At 48.7% G+C, this 21,335-nt stretch overlaps 2 protein-coding genes across 3 annotated transcripts in view; both read right to left on the bottom strand.

Annotated features, from left to right (window-relative positions):
- The window catches only part of LOC115180886 (neurobeachin-like protein 1), a 61,581-nt gene extending 45,767 nt beyond the window's left edge, over positions 1–15,814 (bottom strand). For both annotated transcript variants that reach the window (XM_029743027.1, XM_029743028.1), the window contains exons 1-5: positions 15,569–15,814; positions 7,608–7,699; positions 4,545–4,706; positions 687–768; positions 207–334 (exon numbers count right to left, since the gene is read on the bottom strand). In XM_029743027.1, the coding sequence (XP_029598887.1) occupies positions 207–334; positions 687–768; positions 4,545–4,706; positions 7,608–7,699; positions 15,569–15,619 (515 nt within the window). In that variant the 5' untranslated portion in view covers positions 15,620–15,814. The remainder of the gene's footprint in view (positions 1–206; positions 335–686; positions 769–4,544; positions 4,707–7,607; positions 7,700–15,568) is intronic.
- Positions 15,815–18,157: 2,343 nt separating this feature from the next.
- On the bottom strand, positions 18,158–20,576 carry LOC115180878 (cyclic nucleotide-binding domain-containing protein 2-like). Its single transcript, XM_029743020.1, has 8 exons — positions 20,455–20,576; positions 19,955–20,093; positions 19,773–19,854; positions 19,367–19,430; positions 19,291–19,318; positions 19,120–19,236; positions 18,733–18,896; positions 18,158–18,414 (listed from the first exon to the last, which is right to left on the bottom strand). Exons 1-8 carry the CDS (start codon positions 20,556–20,558, stop codon positions 18,189–18,191), a joined length of 924 nt encoding a protein of 307 aa, XP_029598880.1. The 5' UTR covers positions 20,559–20,576; the 3' UTR covers positions 18,158–18,188.
- Between the last annotated feature and the right edge of the window lie 759 nt (positions 20,577–21,335).

Below are 21,335 nucleotides of genomic sequence, written 5' to 3'. Positions count from 1 at the left end.
AGTTAAGGTCAATCAGGTACTGGAAAAGATGAAATAGATGGACTAAGTGGAATGGTTGTGGTCACATCAGGAGATGTTTGGGGAAGGAAACATTGTTCACTATCTGCTCCAGGGCTTTCTTGACAAATAAATGTCACTCATTGTGACTTCCCTGGTTAAATAAAGGATAATAAATAAACTCTGCTAGAGTTAGCAACTTAGTGTACCCGCAGGTGCGATGTCTCCAGTTCCGGTAGGGGTCGTACAGGCTCTCGCAGAAGGCCAGAGAGTGGCGGACAAACTCCTCGGCCTGAGTCTGGTCCACCATCTCCTTCTCCTTGGTCTTACTCTTCAGCTGTAGGAGAGAGCATGGTGAGGCTAGAAGACAGACAGGAATGTGTAATCTCACAGGAACGTACCTACTTAATCATTGTGACTTCCTAAAAATAATTTTGTTCAAATCTGTTTTGAAACAGACTAGCACGAATGCACACACATCTCTATAACCAATCATTGCGACAGGGTAAAAATACTTTATTTTTGTGCAGGTCGGTTTTGAAACTTGTTTTCAAAAGGCAACAGAGTCAGGAAGGCGATGATAGGGGGAGAGGAGGGTGGATAAGGGGGGAGAGGAGGGTGGATAAGGGGGGAGAGGAGGGTGGATAAGGGGGGAGAGGAGGGTGGATAAGGGGGGAGAGAAATCATACCTGCTGGATGTAGAGCGTTGTCATAGTGATGACATGGTTGATGTAGGAGCAGGTGCCAATCTCCTCCACATTGGACAGGTTCCTGCAGAGAGAAAGTCATAGCCTGTTATAGTAGTGACAGGTTCCAACACACAGACACAGAGAGAGAGACAGTCATGAGAGAGAGAGTCATGTCTGTTATAGTAGGGACAGGTTCCAACAGAGAGAGAGAGAGAGAGAGAGAGAGAGAGAGAGAGAGAGAGAGAGAGAGAGAGTCATGTCTGTTATAGTAGGGACAGGTTCCTAAGGCTTCCATTGGCTGTCAACAGCCTTTAGAAACTTGTTTCATCCGTCTGTTACTGGGCAGAGAATAGGAGCTCAGTGAATCAGTGGACTGCCTGGGAGCAGTGAGTTGTTTACTGCGCGGGCACGCTTGCGCGCCACTCCTTTTTCTTCTGTAATGAATACGCTATTATCCGGTTGGAATATTATCGAAGTTTTATGTTAAAAAGACCCTAAGGATTGATTGTAAACATCGTTTGACATGTTTCTACGAACGGTAATGGAACTATTTGACTTTTTGTCTCTGGTTTTACGCTCACGCATTATGCCTTTGCATAGTGATCTGAACGCGCGAACAAAACGGAGGTATTTGGACATAAATATGGAGTATTTCGAACAAAAATAAAATTTATTGTGGAAGTGGAAGTCCTGGGAGTGCATTCCGACCAAGATCAGCAAAGGTAAGGGAAGATTTATAATACTAATTCTGAGTTTAGTTGACTCCAGAACTTGGCGGGTAACTGTATAGCTTGCTTTGATGTCTGAGCTCTGTACTCAGAATATTGAAAAATGTGCTTTCGCCGTAAAGCTATTTTAAAATCTGACACAGCGGTTGCATTAAGGAGAAGTGTATCTATAATTCTTTCAATAACTGTTGTAAATTTTATCAACGTTTATGAGTATTTTTGTAAATTGATGTGCTCATTCACCGGCGGTTTTGGTGGGAATACATTTTCTGAACATCACGCGCCAATGTAAAATGGGGTTTATGGATATAAATATGAACTTTATCGAACAAAACAAACATGTATTTTGTAACATTGAGTCCTGGGAGTGTCATCTGATGAAGATCATCAAAGGTTAGTGATGAATTCTAGCTGTATTTCTGGTTTTTGTGACGCCTCTCCTTGCTTGGAAAATGGCTGTGTGGTTTTTCATGTTTAGGTGCTGTCCTAACATAATCTAATGTTTTGCTTTCGCCGTAAAGCCTTTTTGAAATCGGACACTGTGGTTGGATTAAGGAGAATCTTATCTTTAAAATGGTGTATAATACTTGTATGTTTGAGAATTTTTAATTATGAGATTTTTGTTGTTTTGAATTTGCCGCCGTGCACTTTCACTGGCTGTCGTCATATCGATCCCGCTAACGGGATTCAAGCCATAAGAAGTTATAGTAGGGACAGGTTCCAGAGAGAGTCATGCCTGTTGTAGTAGGGACAGGTTCCAACAGAGAGAGTCATGCCTGTTATAGTAGGGACAGGTTCCAACAGAGAGAGTCATGCCTGTTATAGTAGGGACAGGTTCCAACAGAGAGAGAGTCATGTCTGTTATAGTAGGGACAGGTTCCAACAGAGACAGTCATGCCTGTTATAGTAGGGACAGGTTCCAACAGAGCGAGTCATGCCTGTTATAGTAGGGACAGGTTCCAACAGAGAGAGAGTCATGTCTGTTATAGTAGGGACAGGTTCCAACAGAGACAGTCATGCCTGTTATAGTAGGGACAGGTTCCAACAGAGAGAGTCATGCCTGTTATAGTAGGGACAGGTTCCAACAGAGAGAGAGTCATGTCTGTTATAGTAGGGACAGGTTCCAACAGAGAGTCATGCCTGTTGTATATTTTCTTATAGTTACTCATCATCCATCACTACAAAAGCTGGACCAATGAGTAGCCAGCTACATTTGACAATTAGAAATAACTATTGATTTTCTGGTTCATTAAGAAAACTAAACTAAAATGTGTGTTTTTGGTTGTTGAGGCAATTAGACCAAGCCCATTTCAAGGTTCTTTCTAAAAGAAATGACAAGTTATTTCAGAATATGAAGGTAAGATAGCTGGCTAACTCATTGATCCTGCTTTGTTGCATATCCCTCAGGGTCATGTTCATGACGGCACCATATAGAAGACTACAGACTGAAGCAGCCAGGGAGACATTTTCACTTGTTTTCACTTTCCGTTGAAAAAACCTTTGTTGCGTGCCCTACTGAACCGCCTACATACTCCTACTGCTGGAAGACCGTTTAAAACCAGGGGAACTGAGACCTGTCAACCTTGGCTAGAGTGGTTCCTATCAATAGACATTACCTAGAAGAGGTCCAACACACAGAATTAGAAATTATTCAAATTCCATGGTCCAATCCCATACTCAACCTCCATAATATGGACTGACTGGACCCGTACAACCAGGCCTAGGTAGGTGGAGGGGCCAGACTACTGGACCCGTACAACCAGGCCTAGGTAGGTGGAGGGGCCACACTACTGGACCCATACAACCAGGCCTAGGTAGGTGGAGGGGCCAGACTACTGGACCCGTACAACCAGGCCTAGGTAGGTGGAGGGGCCACACTACTGGACCCGTACAACCAGGCCTAGGTAGGTGGAGGGGCCACACTACTGGACCCGTACAACCAGGCCTAGGTAGGTGGAGGGGCCAGACTACTGGACCCATACAACCAGGCCTAGGTAGGTGGAGGGGCCAGACTACTGGACCCGTACAACCAGGCCTAGGTAGGTGGAGGGGCCAGACTACTGGACCCATACAACCAGGCCTGGGTAGGTGGAGGGGCCAGACTACTGGACCCATACAACCAGGCCTAGGTAGGTGGAGGGGCCAGACTACTGGACCCGTACAACCAGGCCTAGGTAGGTGGAGGGGCCACACTACTGGACCCATACAACCAGGCCTAGGTAGGTGGAGGGGCCAGACTACTGGACCCGTACAACCAGGCCTAGGTAGGTGGAGGGGCCACACTACTGGACCCATACAACCAGGCCTAGGTAGGTGGAGGGGCCAGACTACTGGACCCGTACAACCAGGCCTAGGTAGGTGGAGGGGCCACACTACTGGACCCGTACAACCAGGCCTAGGTAGGTGGAGGGGCCACACTACTGGACCCGTACAACCAGGCCTAGGTAGGTGGGGGGGCCACACTACTGGACCCATACAACCAGGCCTAGGTAGGTGGAGGGGCCAGACTACTGGACCAATACAACCAGGCCTAGGTAGGTGGAGGGGCCAGACTACTGGACCCGTACAACCAGGCCTAGGTAGGCGGAGGGGCCAGACTACTGGACCCATACAACCAGGCCTAGGTAGGTGGAGGGGCCACACTACTGGACCCATACAACCAGGCCTAGGTAGGTGGAGGGGCCACACTACTGGACCCATACAACCAGGCCTAGGTAGGTGGAGGGGCCAGACTACTGGACCCATACAACCAGGCCTAGGTAGGTGGAGGGGCCAGACTACTGGACCCGTACAACCAGGCCTAGGTAGGTGGAGGGGCCACACTACTGGACCCGTACAACCAGGCCTAGGTAGGTGGAGGGGCCACACTACTGGACCCATACAACCAGGCCTGGGTAGGTGGAGGGGCCAGACTACTGGACCCATACAACCAGGCCTGGGTAGGTGGAGGGGCCAGACTACTGGACCCATACAACCAGGCCTGGGTAGGTGGAGGTGCCAGACTACTGGACCCATACAACCAGGCCTGGGTAGGTGGAGGGGCCAGACTACTGGACCCATACAACCAGGCCTGGGTAGGTGGAGGGGCCAGACTACTGCTTCTGGTCCTACAGACACACCACAGACCAACCTGCAGATGACGATGAGGAACTTGACCAGCAGGAGGGCCAGGTTCTGCTGCTCCTGCTCCAGGCCGTCCGAGGCCTTCTGGACACACTGGAGTAGCTGGTGCCGCAACACCTGCAGGATGTTGTCTGGCAGCAGGGTCATCACTGGAGGCACCTCCTCCAACCTGGGGAGGGGGGAGAGAGAGAGAAAGGTGGTGAAATAAGGGAAACACCAAAACATGCTGCGTGCCACACGCATCCGCACAAATAGTATGCAAGCAGGCGCACACACACGCCCTGCCATCCAGGACATTTATACCAGGCGGTGTCAGAGGAAGGCCCTAAAAGTTGTCAAAGACTCCATCCACCCTAGTCATAGACTGTTCTCTCTGCTACCGCACGGCAAGCGGTACCGATGCACTAAGCGCACACATACACAAATAAACCCACCCAAACTTCTAAGGCCTTCAGGTACGTTACACACATTTACACTACATTCACACACATATACCTAAGCAACACACCATGATAACCTTTAGACTAGTATTTGCTGATAGACTAATGTCATGAAACCATCCCTGTACTGCTACCAGTGAACCTAGCTGTCTCTGTCCCCCTCTGCAGACAGAGGTCATCAGAGAGGAATGGGTTCTTCCTCCAACCAGACCAAGCAGAGCCCAGATGAGCATTCCCAAATCGGGGTAAGAGCGTATCGCTGGGAAAAAGCAGGACAGCTGCGGCAAAGGGGGGAGGTGGAGTGGGAAAGGGAGAGGGGGAAGTGGAGTGGAGTGGGAAAGGGAGAAGGGGGAGGGAGAGAGAAAGGCACGGCAACGAACCGACAAACGACCGTACTGGCAGATCTAATGGAAAGTAATCTGTTTCCCCTTGCTCCACACTTCACTCTCTCCAGTCCCACACACACAGACCACACAGGCTTACGTAACCATCATCTGACAGGACTGACTGGGCATTTCACTGGTCATGTGACCAGACCACAGCTGGAAGAGCAGAGGAGCACATCACCTCTCACTCGCTCTTTCCCTCTGTCTCTCTCTATACTGCATGTGCTTCTCCCTGAACGCTCTCAAACAATGGATGCGGCCGTGCATACATACATACATACATACACAGAACCCTCACACCAACACAGATTCCAGAGCTGGTTGTGGAACACCAACACAGATTCCAGAGCTGGTTGTGGAACACCAACACAGATTCCAGAGCTGGTTGTGGAACACCAACACAGATTCCAGAGCTGGTTGTGGAACACCAACACAGATTCCAGAGCTGGTTAAGGAACACCAACACAGATTCCAGAGCTGGTTGTGGAACACCAACACAGATTCCAGAGCTGGTTGTGGAACACCAACACAGATTCCAGAGCTGGTTGTGGAACACCAACACAGATTCCAGAGCTGGTTGTGGAACACCAACACAGATTCCAGAGCTGGTTAAGGAACACCAACACAGATTCCAGAGCTGGTTAAGGAACACCAACACAGATTCCAGAGCTGGTTAAGGAACACCAACAGATTCCAGAGCTGGTTAAGGAACACCAACACAGATTCCAGAGCTGGTTAAGGAACACCAACACAGATTCCAGAGCTGGTTAAGGAACACCAACAGATTCCAGAGCTGGTTAAGGAAAACCAACACAGATTCCAGAGCTGGTTAAGGAAAACCAACACAGATTCCAGAGCTGGTTATGGAACACCAACACAGATTCCAGAGCTGGTTAAGGAACACCAACACAGATTCCAGAGCTGGTTAAGGAACACCAACACAGATTCCAGAGCTGGTTAAGGAACACCAACACAGATTCCAGAGCTGGTTAAGGAAAACCAACACAGATTCCAGAGCTGGTTAAGGAACACCAACACAGATTCCAGAGCTGGTTAAGTTTCTGTCATGCTGCTCACTTGCATCAAACATACTGTACATGTAGCCCCAGCTAGATTTGGCTGAGATTGGGGGTGTACTATGCACACTTAACGCAGACATATGCAGAGGTGTGGACTCGAGTCACAAATTTGATGACTTGAGACTCAACTTGACGGAAAATCAAATAACTTGAGACTTGACTTGAAGCTTAGGACTCGACTGACTTGAGACTGATAACCGGGTTTTGTAACGTTTTGTGGCACAGAGTCTCCGTGAATTACTCTCCACGCAGCCCGAGACAGTCTCCCACTTGCAAAAACAACTGCTGCGCCCATGCAGGCCGCGTGATCCTGCTGCACCCAGGCAGGCCGCGTGATCCTGCTGCACCCAGGCAGGCCGCGTGATCCTGCTGCACCCAGGCAGGCCGCGTGATCCTGCTGCACCCAGGCAGGCCGCGTGATCCTGCTTGCTCTGGACTCCAGACAAGTGTAAATGTGACATGATATCCCTTGTTGATATTGACTACTAACATGAGTGACTTTCAGCTCAAAATGAAGGTGCAAAACAGTCTATTTCTGTATCTTGTGTTTTGAAAATGCGCCCCCGTTTATGACCCTAATGACAGGCTACATTTGCACAGCGATGGTGCGCTTGGATGTGTGCGCGGAGGCCGCAAGCTACTTTTTAGGGGTCACGGGACAAAACATTTGAAAACCAATGAGCTAGAGAACAGATTGTTGATTTGCTGTACAGCTATAGGATCGGCTGCAGCACAAACATCAAGAATATGAACCGTTTACTTTGCAAGCTCACCAGCAATGGGGCATCAAGCAACAACTACTAGCATAGACCTACTGCTCTTTGGTATGTCAAAATCGCTTGGAATTAAACAACCTATGAAGCCTGCATTTGGAAATTATTGTTAAAATGTATTATTGCATAATCAAAATGTGCTATAGATAAAATAATGAAAAGGGCTGTCTGATGGCCTCAATAAATAGATAAGTATTTGTAATTGAACAAGTCATTGCCTGTATAGATGTTTTCTGTTTTTTACTTGACATGACATGCTCTTAGAACGCACGACTTGGATTGACTCGATATTCGACCCGTTCTACTTGGGACTTGACTTGAGACTTGGACCTTGTAACTTGCTTGTGACTTAAATAATAGTGACTTGGTCCCAGCTGTGGGGCTATGCTTACCTGGAGGGTGGCTTCTCAAAGTCCACGTCTAGACATCTCTCATAGGAGCCAATGAAGATCTCCAGCCACAGCTTCAGGTAGTCTGGGTCCCTCTGTCAGAGTGGGATGGAAGGACGGAATCAAGGAGAAGGATGGAGAAGAGAGGGTGAGGTGAAGAGGATGTAGGAGGAGGAGAGGGGGGTGGAGAGGTGGGGAGGATGAAGAGGGGGGGAAGAGGTGGAGAAGAGGGGGAGGAAGAAGAGGAGAGAGAAGGAAAGAAACAGATGTTAGTGGTTGTCATGTGAGAATAGAGAGATAATGATTCCACTAACTGTAGTATGTCATGAGGGGCAGATTACAGTAAACTCAGGTAGGTAGGTGAGTGAGTGAGTGAGCGAGTAATGAGGAGTGCACCTGTCTGCCTGAAAAACAGGCATCGCCACATTCTCTACTCCCGAGGGGAGTCACGAGCAGCTGCCGTTCAGACATTTCCTACATTCCTGGGAACAATGCAGAGAGCCAGAGGACAGCAGCACTGTTCACAGACAGACAGACAGACAGAACATCACCCTCCCACTCTGAGAATGCCAGTCATCTCCACACCCCGGCTAGCCTAAGCTCTCTCTCTGCCCAGGGTGGGGAGGTATAGAGGGAGGTAGAGAGAGGTAGGGCAGGGGAGTTCCAAGGCTTGCCTGACTGACACTGATTCAGGTCAAGGGGGACTGATATGAGAAAAGGCCCAGAGTATTACTGTTGAACCAGTAGGAGTGGTAGGAATGAATACTGCTGTGTCAGACTAAGTGTTGTTCAATAAGGCACTAGGCTATATTGTTTGGTGGGGCAGTAAAGTGCTTAGCAGCATTTGTTTGACAAAGCAGTGTTTCTACACTCCTGGGGGTGTAGGCTATTCACTACAAATCAAAAGGAAGCAAACGGACCGAAACCAAGAGGGATTACCAGAACTTGTCCATAAAGAAACGCTGGTTTCCGTTGCTACGGTGAGCAGTAATGAATAAATAGACCCCTGGCCCGTGCCTGCTTCGTCCGTCAGAGAGTAACACCGGTTTAAAGAGAAAACTCACCAGACTGAATGTCGATCTGCACAATACATGGTGTTCATTCGTTAGCTGTCGCTGCGGTGTGTTATAGTGTGTTATAGTGAACAATCGGTTTGCAAACTACGGACGGCCCTCTGTTCAGGGGTGGTAACTACTCTCAGCCGGCAGACATTCAACCATCCTGTCTGTGCCTTTGTGATTTTCAACTGACACATTTCATGAAGTGGTTTTCTGATGACGCCCAGAGTTCAGTTCCATGTAAATGACCATGTTTCTTACATCTAGCCAACAGTATTCAGGGCCCTATAAATGTGCAGTAAGGTTGGTTATGACACTAAGCAGGACAAGTCTAGTAAAGCCTCAGCCTGCTGCGTGTCACACTGGGAATGGTCCAGAACAGGAAAGAATTCCAAAAGTGAGGTCATCAGAACTGCAAGTGACTTGACGGAGCGTTTGAGAGGGACTTGGATACAGAGTTCAGTACAAGTCTCTGTCTGTATATACTGGAATCAACATGGTTGTACAGTAAAAACATATGATCTTGTTCATTCCGCTCTCAATGTGTGTGTTCCCTCCCCTTGACTGTGTGAGCCAGAGCAGGTTTGGGCACCAGCCCCAGGGAGTGTGTGAGTGGTTAGAGAGAATGCCCTCTTTCACTGGGCAGCCGGGGAGTACAGATGTCCACTGAGGGCTCAGGGCTGAGACAGGGAGGGCAGAGAGAGCAGAGAGGGACACACCCTGGGCCTGCTTGCTGTGGCTCTGTTTATTTGAGGCACCACTGCTGACCCAACACCAAGCAACACTGGCTGGATGGATTCAGATCAGATGAGCTCAACATCTGATCTTTGCTACCTATTACTAATAGGTAGCAACCTATTAGTAATATCTTTCAACCTATCTGACAGACTAATGACGCATTTCCTATTTGTGTGTTTTCTTATGGTCAGCTGGTTTGAGGGGGTGGGTAATCTGTGTTTCCTGTGCCCAACATGTGACCATCCATCCTGATATCATGACCACCCCCTCCCAGACTCTTAATAACACATGACCCCATGGGACCTTCCCAACAGGGTGAATTGTGGGTTTTTATTAGTCAGCTGGTTTGGCAGGGGGTTAGACTATAACTTACGTTGCACCAAGCATGTGACCATTCCTCATGAAATCATGACAACCCCCCTCACTGAATCTTAATAACACATGACCATGTAGGACCTCACTAGCCTGAGCCTACAAGGTTATCAACATCAATCTTTCCTCAAGGAGATCCCATCGAGAGGTGAAGAGAGCATTACGAAGGACCCGGCACTGCCCTCCTCACCCTACCAAAAGGGCATGGTTGGCATGGTGACCAAGTATGACTGCTAGAGGAAATGGTGAGGGGCGACTCAAAACCACAATGTCTACTGTAGATGTCCTGTTCCTAACAGTTTCCCTGTTTTACCACAATGTCGACTGTAGATGTCCTGTTCCTAACAGTTTCTATTTTACCAATGTCTTTTATGCCTTCATGGTCCATCTACGGTCACCTTCTCCTCCCCATCAATCTCCAGTACTCACCATCCTGGGATTGACTGATGTCACAGCACCAGTAGTATTTATAGTGCACACATGGGAGGGGCTAAACCGCGAGGTGTGGTCGATATATAAACACTATGACATTACTGTTGTTGCTGGTGATATTTATAGCACACAGTGAGAGAGGAGGGAGCCGAGAGGAGGGAGAGGAGGGAGCCGAGAGGAGGGAGAGGAGGGAGCCGAGCGAGAGGGAGCCGAGCGAGAGGAGGGGAGCCGAGGGAGCCGAGCGGAGAGAGCCGAGCGGAGCGAGCCGAGAGAGCCGAGCCGAGAGAGCCGAGCGAGCCGAGCCGAGCAAGCCGAGAGAGCTGAGCGAGCCGAGCCGAGAGAGCCGAGCCGAGAGAGCCGAGCCGAGAGAGCCGAGCCGAGAGAGCCGAGAGAGCCGAGAGAGCCGAGCCGAGAGAGCCAAGCGAGCCGAGAGAGCCAAGCGAGCCGAGAGAGCCGAGCCGAGAGAGCCGAGAGAGCCGAGCCGAGAGAGCCGAGCGCCGAGCGAGTCGAGCCGAGAGAGCCGAGCGAGTCGAGCCGAGAGAGCCGAGCGAGCCGAGCGAGCCGAGCGGAGCGAGCCGAGCGAGCCGAGCCGAGCGAGCCGAGAGAGCCGAGCCGAGCGAGCCGAGAGAGCCGAGCCGAGAGAGCCGAGCCGAGAGAGCCGAGCGGAGCGAGCCGAGCGGAGCGAGCCGAGAGAGCCGGCGGAGCGAGCCGAGAGAGCCGAGCGGAGCGAGCCGAGAGAGCGAGCGGAGCGAGCCGAGCGAGGCCGAGAGAGCCGGAGAGAAAGCCGAGCCGAGAGCCGAGCGAGCCGAGAGGAGCGCCGAGAGAGCCGAGCCGAGCGAGCCGAGAGGAGCGCCGAGCGAGCCGAGAGAGCCGAGCCGAGAGAGCCGAGCCGAGAGAGCCGAGCCGGGAGAGCCGAGCGAGCCGAGCCGGGAGAGCCGAGCGAGCCGAGCCGAGAGAGCCGAGCGAGCCGAGAGAGCCGAGCCGAGAGAGCCGAGCGAGCCGAGAGAGCCGAGCGAGCCGAGAGAGCCGAGCGGGCCGAGAGAGCCGAGCGAGCCGAGAGAGCCGAGCGAGCCGAGAGAGCCGAGAGAGCCGAGAGAGCCGAGAGGAGCCGAGCCGAGAGAGCCGAGCCGAGAGAGCCGAGCCGAGAGAGCCGAGCGAGCCGAGCCGAGAGAGCCGAGCCGAGAGAGCCGAGAGAGCCGAGCGAGCCGAGCCGAGCCGGCGAGCCGAGCGAGCCGAGCCGAGAGAGCCGAGCCGAGAGAGCCGAGCCGAGAGAGCCGAGCCGAGAGAGCCGAGCCGAGAGAGCCGAGCCGAGAGAGCCGAGCGAGCCGAGCCGAGAGAGCCGAGCGAGCCGAGAGAGCCGAGCCGAGCGAGCCGAGCGAGCCGAGCCGAGCGAGCCGAGCGAGCCGAGCCGAGAGAGCCGAGCGAGCCGAGCCGAGCGAGCCGAGCGAGCCGAGCCGAGAGAGCCGAGCGAGCCGAGCCGAGAGAGCCGAGCGAGTCGAGCCGAGAGAGCCGAGCCGAGCGAGTCGAGCCGAGAGAGCCGAGCCGAGCGAGCCGAGCCGAGAGAGCCGAGCCGAGCGAGCCGAGCCGAGAGAGCCGAGCCGAGAGAGCGGCCGAGAGAGCCGAGCCGAGAGAGCCGACGCCGAGGAGCCGAGCCGAGAGAGCCGAGCCGAGAGAGCCGAGCCGAGAGAGCCGAGCCGAGAGCCGAGCGAGCCGAGCGCGCCGAGAGAGCCGAGCCGAGAGAGCCGAGCGAGCCGAGCCGGGAGAGCCGAGCGAGCCGAGCCGAGAGAGCCGAGCCGAGAGAGCCGGCCGAGAGAGCCGATTGAACAGACTACGTAGGTAGTGCCCAGAAACCACTCTGCCGTAGGTAGTGCCCAGAAGACCACTGCCGTAGGTAGTGCCCAGAAGGACCACTCCTGCCGTAGGTAGTGCCCAGAAGACCACTGCCGTAGGTAGTGCCCAGAACACCACTGCCGTAGGTAGTGCCCAGAAGACCACTGCCCGTAGGTAGTGCCCAGAAGACCACTGCCGTAGGTAGTGCCCAGAAGACCACTGCCGTAGGTAGTGCCCAGAAGACCACTGCCGTAGGTAGTGCCCAGAAGACCACTTGCCGTAGGTAGCTGCCCAGAAGACCACTGCCGTAGGTAGTGCCCAGAAGACCACTGCCGTAGGTAGTGCCCAGAAGACCACTGCCGTAGGTAGTGCCCAGAAACCACTGCCGTAGGTAGTCACCAGAAACCACTGCCGTAGGTAGTCACCAGGAAACCACTTAAGCGTATGTAGTCACCAGAAAACCACTGCCGTAGAAGTCACCAAAACCACTGCCGTAGGTAGTCACCAGAAACCACTGCGTAGGTAGTGCCCAGAAAACCACTGCCGTAGGTAGTCACCAGAAACCTACTGCCGTAGGTAGTCACCAGAAACCCACTGCCGTAGGTAGTCACCAGAAAACCACTGCCTTAGGAAGTCACCAGAAACCACTGCCGTAGGAATCCACCAGAAACCACTGCCGTAGGTAGTCACCAAACCACTGCCGTAGGTAGTCACCAGAAACCACTGCCGTAGGTAGTCACCAGAAACCACTGCCGTAGGTAGTCACCAAAAGTACTAGGCTTGTGTTGTTGCTACTTATGGATTCAAACAGTGATTGATGCTACCATGATCCAATGGTGTATAGTTACACAGGCCTACAGACCTAGTTAAAATGACAGAATATTTCATGTAGGCCTGTGTCTATGGTCTCATCATCTTAGTGGCTATAAGCACAGGAGGGGCAGACAGGCCTAATGATAACGAGCTAACCACATACAACATAATGCTTCCTGTAGTTCAAACACTACAGGGGTATCTTCATGTTGTCGAGAACAAGAGCCATTCCTTTCCCATCATCGAGAACCAGAGGGATGAGTTTTGCATGGTCGTGTTTGGTGCCTCGCTGCCATTGTGGTGTTAACAATGCTGCTAAATAACTCTGGACGATACTCAGGCTGATGACAGTGACACTACACAGACTGCTGGGTAAGAGGATCGGAATGTGACCGTCTCTGTGGTCGTCTGCTACCTTTTATCTCCAACATGAACTGGAGTTAAGAACTGGTGCTTTCCCAGTAGCCGACCCATAGATTTACAACAGCCACACATGTATGGAGGGGGCTAGGCTAGTTAACTTTGGAAGAGAAATGGAACTCACTGCGGGTTGTGTTCATTATGCAACAACAGAAACTAACTGGAACAGGGAGGCAGGGACATCATGGATGCATCCAATAAGAAAACCTTCATTTTGCTTTCCATTTTAAAAACATTTTTCAGTTACGTACCCTAATGAACACGGCCCAGGGGTGTTAGGCTTATTGCATATCAGACAGGCCAGTATTCAAGCATCACACATTCACCCGAATTGAATTGGAGGTGAATGAATTAGTGTCAAAGCCTTTTACTATGACCTACAGCTACAGGATAAACTAGTTTCCTGAACCGCAGCGCCAACTACTCCCGTTAATTAGGCTGCTCAAACCGCCAACAGTAAGTTGCTAGGTGTGACTCCACCCCAGGGACCAGGGTGACTTACTGTTGATGTCTCTGTCAACCTCTGGCCCTGTAGTGTTGACAGCCCTGCTTGGGTTAATCATTAGAGAGGTGAGTAACAGTTCAGTCACACTGATCTAATGGAAGTTAGAGACCAGTGGTACTGGATATTTTAAGCTAGGTTAAGCCTTAGCCTGAGCGGCCCATAGGGCAGGGGGGACTATCACCTGTTTCTGTAGTGTGAGGCAGCTTTAGGATTGAGTACGCAGCCTTACAATTTCATGGCGGGATCCTAACCCCAAGGTCAAGGACTTGGTCATTTTAGCTTAACTAAGCTCCCATTATTGTTCATTTGCCATGCTGTGTTAAAGGTCAGTTATCTTAGTATAATAGGGTGTAATGAGCCTATCCCTCAATGAGGTGTGACATCATTAACCTGCGACACTGAAGTGTATGGCTTCTTTAGGGCAAGTGGAGACAATGGGCAGCCTCACACAACAAACATTCCAGAGCCGATTTAGCTCACGTGACGGACTACAAGTTCCCCTTGCTCCTGATGTATCCTGGGAACCCTGACACACACACTGAAGAGGAGACCCCTGAGCCAGTGTTGACATTGCGGCCGCTCTGGGGGAGGTAAAGGTCCTTACAAATTATTTAAGCCTCACATGTTTGTGGCCACATGCAAAGTAAAATACAGGCCTGCTTGCTGTATGAGATTGGAACTTCTAGCCTACTGTCTGACCCAATGTAAATACACTCTCTTAATAGAACAAAGACGATGTGTGTACTCCCCACAATGCCTGCCATTAACACAGGACTGAGAAGTGAGTGCAAGATCAAGTGTGTTCTCAATGTTTTGTACACTCAATGTACACATATTGTTTACAAAGCAGGTGACAATAAAATCTGGTTTGATACTAAACTAGCCTGGTCCCAGATCTGTTTGTGCTCTTGTCAACTCATGTTGGGCATGACAATGAGTTAAATTGAGTTGGCACTGACAACACAAAGACTGGCACTCAGGCAGGATATTCTAAAAACTTGTGCCATAGCACTTCCTGCCCTGTGTCGTGTGGGAGAACAGGATAGCTCAAAAGGCTAATGCTTATGAGAGGGTTGTCCTTTTGAGTGGGATTAAAGAGGGAATGTGTTGACTGCAGTTGAGACTCACATCAGGAGAGGCTCAGGCACCAAGCTGTGATTGGTCACCCAGTGCAATGAAACAACTGTAGCTACTACAGTCAATCAAGGGGGAAATAGGTCTAGCTAGGTTGCAATACAAAACAGAATCTATGGAATTGTATTATACCCTTCTACATACCACAAGACGTCACTCAACTAAAATTTAAATACCAGGAGACAGACTTCACACATCGCAGGACAGTCCAGCAGCTGTTACTGAGAATAGTGGAGGAAGAACAGGATGGCTTAAAAATTAAAGCCCGATTACAATTCATCATCTTGGCCATGTTCTGTTATAATCGCCACCCGGCACAGCCAGAGGACTGGCCACCCCTCAGAGCCTGGTTCCTCTCTAGGTTTCTTCCTAGGTTCTGGCCTTTCCAGGGGAGTTTTTCCTAGCCACCGTGCTTCTACATCTGCATTGCTTGCTGTTTGGGGTTTTAGGCTGGGTTTCTGTACAGCACTTAGTGACATCAGCAGATGTAAAAAGGGCTTTATAAATACATTTGATTGATTGCTCATCACCCATTACGTCATCTCAATATACCACAGCTATTGTAATAGCTTGGTTACCTTACAGTCTGGGTCTTACTGGCATGACACAGATTCTAATGCATGTTTTATGTGTCAAACAGATCAAGAGAAAGGTTTGTTTACCTTGTTGCAATACAGCATCCAGACCTCGTACAATCTTTCATTTGATGCCATTCTCCACGGCGGGTGGTGGGCTTCTGAACAGAGGTCAATTCTCCGGATTCCTCATATTGAGCCCCTAGCTAGATCTCCTCATTCGGGCATTGCTCGTATACATATCGATTTGAGGTGTTAAGTGAAATGTCACAATGAAAGACAACTCCGAAAATAGTTCAAATACCTTCCTACTTAGAAAGGAAAAACAAAATATTCAAAGTAATCCCAGTGGCGGTGTTTCTTGATATTGTACACTTCCTAAAGCACTATTCCATCGTGAATTATGGATTCCCAAGGTTTCGCGTTTCCTGCTGTGGTGAGACTTCCACGGTCAAAGTCGCACTACGTCCACTTCTCGACTCATATGCCACTGACTCTGTGGAAAGCCAAGCCACAAACAAAGTTAGTATGTCAAATACACAAGTTCTGTGGCGCCAGTTTATAAATAGTTAACAGCACTTGTTTATAAACACCACCAGTAGGCTATACCTTTGATAACGTTAGCTGACTGGTTATGATAGCTAATTTAGCTTGCTGTAAACAAACCCTATGAATCAGCCATCAGCCCAGGCACGTTCTGTTCAATTAGATCTCTGCCCTTCCTTTACAAGAGAAGGATACAGCTGACGAAATAAAACACAACAAAGCTAACTAACGTTAGCAAGCTAACTTGGGGTTGCAATACGCAGAAAAACGCTCGAGTTAGCAAAGTTACTTAGCTAACAAGCTGTCATTGTGAAACAAGGTGGCTAATATTAATTAACTAGCATTATCGTTCTTACCTGTGATGTGTCAAAACGGCGAAGCCTTTTTTTTCCCCTGTCTAACGTTACTTCTCAATTTGAAACAAACGACGAAACGAGTTTGTGAATTTGCTTGACCTTGCCCTAGAACTTAGACATTTAGAAATGTCACCACATAAACAATGCAAACGCACGCATTACTAACGAAAACGACAAAATGTTACAGCCAGCCCATTCCTGTACACTGGGATAGCTACAAACAACACTGGCGGTTAGTGCTGTGGCACTGCCACTCGTGAAGCTGTCTACAATGTGCGAAACGCGGCCAACTACTTCCTGATGTCAACTTTTTCCATTTTCAAAGTAAACGTTCTCATTTATTAAGCCCAAGGGAATCTTTTAAAAAAATCGTTTTTTAAAACAAACATAGGTAGAAGTGTATAGTGATAAATAATAATGTTGCCAAAATTGCCCCAAAAACTTAACGATTAACAATTAATTTATATTAAAAAAATATATTAAAAGAAAAATAGAATTGAACTGAATCCAAACTGGATTTGGCCTAAGTTAGCCTACTGTTTTAGAGTTTAGACAAAATACAGCCTACCAACATATGGGGATACTTCAGAAGACTGGCAAAGCCAATAACAATAAAAACATATTGATTAGGCTAAACCAGCTCCACAATGAGCAGGTGTGCACATAACTCAGATCGTGAATTGAGTTTGGATTTTTTTCTTTTTATATAAATGGGGAAAGCTAAACAATAACTGATTTTCATTAAAAAATAAAAATAAACGGTGCTTTTATTTGACATGTAAATCCGGAAGTCAAAATAGTTTTGTATTTAGCTGTCGTCAATTGCCTTGCTAGGATAGGCTGAGTAAGGGGAGCTTTGAATATAATTACATTTATTTGCGGCCACAATATATATTTCAGAGGCAGAAGACATTCAGCTATACATGTATGTCTATGGAGGAATTATTTCAGTATTTTTCTTAGGCTGCAGAGTTTGCGACAGTCATCAACCCCTTTACGTTGCCGATGTGGAGCTCGTGGGTCGTTAGGGGTGGGTTGGTTGCGAGGGAACCGAGCTTACATTTGGCTGTGATTGGTTACTTTCAGCTGATCACCATGTTGTTATGCAGTTACCGCCTACTAGGGTAAAATTATAGGAGATCCTCAGTCGTACATCATATGTTATAGGAATCTGTCAGGGGATGACACTGTCGACGACCGTCGCACGGGAACCATTGGTTGATATATGCAACATCTGAGCAGGGGAATGTGACCATGATGTGGCAAGCTGATACTTAAAATACATATCCAGGCTTTGTAAGATCTAGCATGCATCATCAACAACTGGGCAGAGGAACATACCCGTAAGTATGTCTAAACCTCTGTCTATTTCTACAAATTTCTCTTCTTAAGATCTGTTTTTACACCTAATCTTAAGCACACTGCTAACCTTATGTCCTAAACCTAATCTTACATTAAGATAATAAAACACATTTTTGTTTTCTTAATTTTTTTTTTTACAATATAGCCAATTTCGACTTCGTGGCTGTGTTAACTAGTGACAACCGAGTTCCTCCAGCTTTCTACTCACAGAGAGCAGAGGCAGAAGGGTTTAAAGTATGTTTTCTCATTGACCCCGCTCATGAGAAATTATACTTCAAAACCTTTTTTACTTGAGAAATGGTATTATGGTGTGCAGATAATTTGATTTTCTGCCTGATGTTAATGAAATGCATGAAAATAATGAAGAATGCAGCAAACGCTCAAACTTGAAGCATATTGATAAAACCATGTCTATGTATTCATTCATCTACACATTTAGTCCTTTATTTAATTATTTTTGGCTCTACCCTCTGCTTTGTCTGTTTCAGCCTGTTGACCACGTGTCTGGTCTGCTGGAGGGCCTGGCTGGGGCCACAGTGGCCCTGCTGCTTCTGGGTTTTGGGGCTTCTGATTGGGGCAACCCGGTGGGGGAACAGGTCCTGTACCACACTGTGTTTGTAGTCCTTCCAGCGGCTGTGTTCCAGGAACACAGTGCACAGCTCATCGTCGCTACACAGGAAGATAACACAAAAGCGCTATTAATAATATATGCCATTCAGCAGACGTTCTTTTCCAAAGCGACTTACAGTAATGCGTACATTCTCCCTAGCTAGATCTGAGAGGATTAGATAGGTATAAGCAATACAGTGAAAGTTCCACCTTGCCCTCTGTGGATTGCTTGCCTTACACCTATCTAGACCTGAGTCATCTTAGATCTACACAAACACCTAATGGGTAGGGGCTAGGGGTTGTTTCTGGTGCCCCGTCTTTTCTATGAAGTGCACCAGTAAGGGCAGCCCATCTGAACTGGTATCCATTAGTCTTCACCTTGGGTAGGTTTTCTGCAGGGCCTCCAGCTTCTTCATGGTGGTGTTGTCCACCAGCTTGTCAAAGCGAGTCTTCTCCACCCGCAGGATCTCCACGCTCTGGCTGACCAGAGTGAACCTGCGACAGTCTCTCTGCTTGGACGGCATCAGGTACTGGTTCAGACCCTGAACCACACCACACAGCAGACACACAGAACCATAGAGTTAGAAAACACTAGAGGAAGAGTTCAAGGAAGTGATTACAACTCTATGCCCAGAACACAGCATGCCATGGATGTCATATTATCATGTTATTACATGGTCATCCATGCTGAACACAAGGCACAAGTACCATACAGGTTTCTTCCAATGTTGATATGGGTAACGTCTGGACCTCAAGGCTACGTACAAATGTGCTGCTCTGATGAAGGGTGTCGATCAGGAAACAGGCACTGGTGGGCAGGTCTGCAGGAAGTCCTCTGGGAGGACGTGGAGGATTATTGAGGAGGACTTTGTGTTTATGACACTGAGGAAGAGTAGAACAGACAGACACAACTTATCACCGGGCAGCGACACTAACTGGACACAGCTGAGATGCAGCGACGTCACTGATGTGTGGTACGTCCAGGTAAATACACTGTGGCCAGTTACATTACCTTCCTGGTTGGTTTGTCAGCTCGCCGTTGAATCCATGTGTTGGCAAACATGTACCTCTGCTTACTGAGAGAGAGGGAGAGGGAGGGAGGGAGGGAGGGAGAGGGAGAGAGAGAGAGAGACAGGCATAGACAGAGAGACGGAGAGAGAAAGAGAGAGAGATAATGTTTTGTTTTTATTGTTCTTCAACATGTCATTGCACAAATGTTATAATCTTACTCAAAACTCAATATAAAACAACAGACACATTTTTAAATAAAAAAAATAAGTTACTCTGGTTGTTATAGGATACAGGGAAAACTGAGGTTGCCTAGAACTTAATACTGAAATGTGAACTGTGTATATTGTATGCATATTTTGTGTGTCTTCACATTACAGTAGGATTGTATTATAAACACGTGCCAGTACCTGAGTCTGCATACTGTTTTAGGAGGCGTTGGTAGGCACTGCAGGAGGTAAGATCCACCACTCTCAACACGTCACATTGGCCCTGTAATGGAAGCATTTAATATCAAACATCTCTGCCTGCAACTACATTACCCAACATTCCCCACATGTACTGTAGGCCTACAAGTTAGCCCCCCGGTTACCTTGCCAATGAAAATGATGTTGCCCATGTCGTTGGTGTCCTTGACGACCACGTGGCCGTAGCGAAATTGCTCGGCCTTGGAATGGTCAGCCATCTGTTCAATGAGAGAGTATGACCAGGAGGACACTAGCTGGAGTGACCTGGGAGAGAAGGGGCACAGAGGTGAATCGGTGGAAAGAGGGGCAATGTGACTCCCGGTGACCTTAGAGTTACAAACACCGTTTGTAGTGGGAGTTCAAGGTGCTGCTCAACAAAGACAGGTTGGTAGCGGGAATTCAGGTTGGCCTTCGCTTTTCATTAGGAAAGTCGGAGTGGTGCTGCTCAACAAAGACAGGTTTGTAGCACGGATTCAGGGAGGCCTTCACTCTTTAGGAAAGTAGGAGCGGTGCTCAACAAAGACAGGTTTGTAGGGGGTATATATTCAGATCCTAAAACAAATTTCTGGCTGCAGAATCTCACCGGAAGAAGCTGAAGCGATAGTAAAACATCCTATTATCTCACCGGAAGAACCTGAAGCGATAGTCAAACTCCCTCTTCAGCTCTACATCCATCTTGTTAGCGAAGAAGTCTTCCTTGTCGACCACCATGAGCTCCGTCTCCTCCATGCACACAACAGTGGCATTCCTCCTCAGCGTTTGATCAAGGCCACATCCTGACAGACAAACAGTTACTGACCATTAATAATCACAACAGTCAGAACCACACGACTGCGCCAGTAGCCTAGCTACGGTCAGGTGTGCTATTTCATGTGGTTGAACCTACTCGTCTGCGTTGCCCATCAGGCCTTGAACGTATGTGAGGTATGACGTTCGCAAGAACCCAGATATCTTTTTCCTAAACACTAAACAATATCACTACCATTCTCACCACTACTACCTCCACTATCACTACTATGACTATTGATAATGATATTGCCTCTTAAAAAAAATAGCTTCTACAAAAACATATAATTGTGAGGCCTCACCCCGAGCTCATGCCCTTCTTGATGAGGATGGGCTCCTTATCCACGAAGGCACTGCTACCGTCGTTGTCCTTGGTGACGGCCAGTAGCCCAGAGAACCAAAGTAGAAGCTGTGTCCCCAATGGCCCTTCTTAATGACCACTCTGCGACGCTCCCAACCTGCAGGCATAGCCACGCGGGGTGATTGGTAACTCTTTATTTGTTATCTATTAGGATCCTCATTAGCTGTTGTAAAAGCAGCAGCTACTCTTCCTGGAGTCCACACAAACCATGGAACATAACATAATACAGAACATTAGACAAGAACAAACTTGTAAAGCATTATAATGCCTTGTAAACATATTTGTAGTCCCTTATGCAGTCATGGTTAAATGTAACAGCTGTGATATTATGGCTTCTTGTTGTTCGTTAATGCTTGTAC

The sequence above is a fragment of the Salmo trutta genome, unplaced genomic scaffold, assembly GCF_901001165.1.
Source record: "Salmo trutta unplaced genomic scaffold, fSalTru1.1, whole genome shotgun sequence".
Taxonomy (NCBI): Eukaryota; Metazoa; Chordata; class Actinopteri; order Salmoniformes; family Salmonidae; genus Salmo; species Salmo trutta.
The sequence above is the reverse complement of the archived record's forward strand: the minus strand, read 5'-3'. Positions and strand labels throughout refer to the sequence as shown.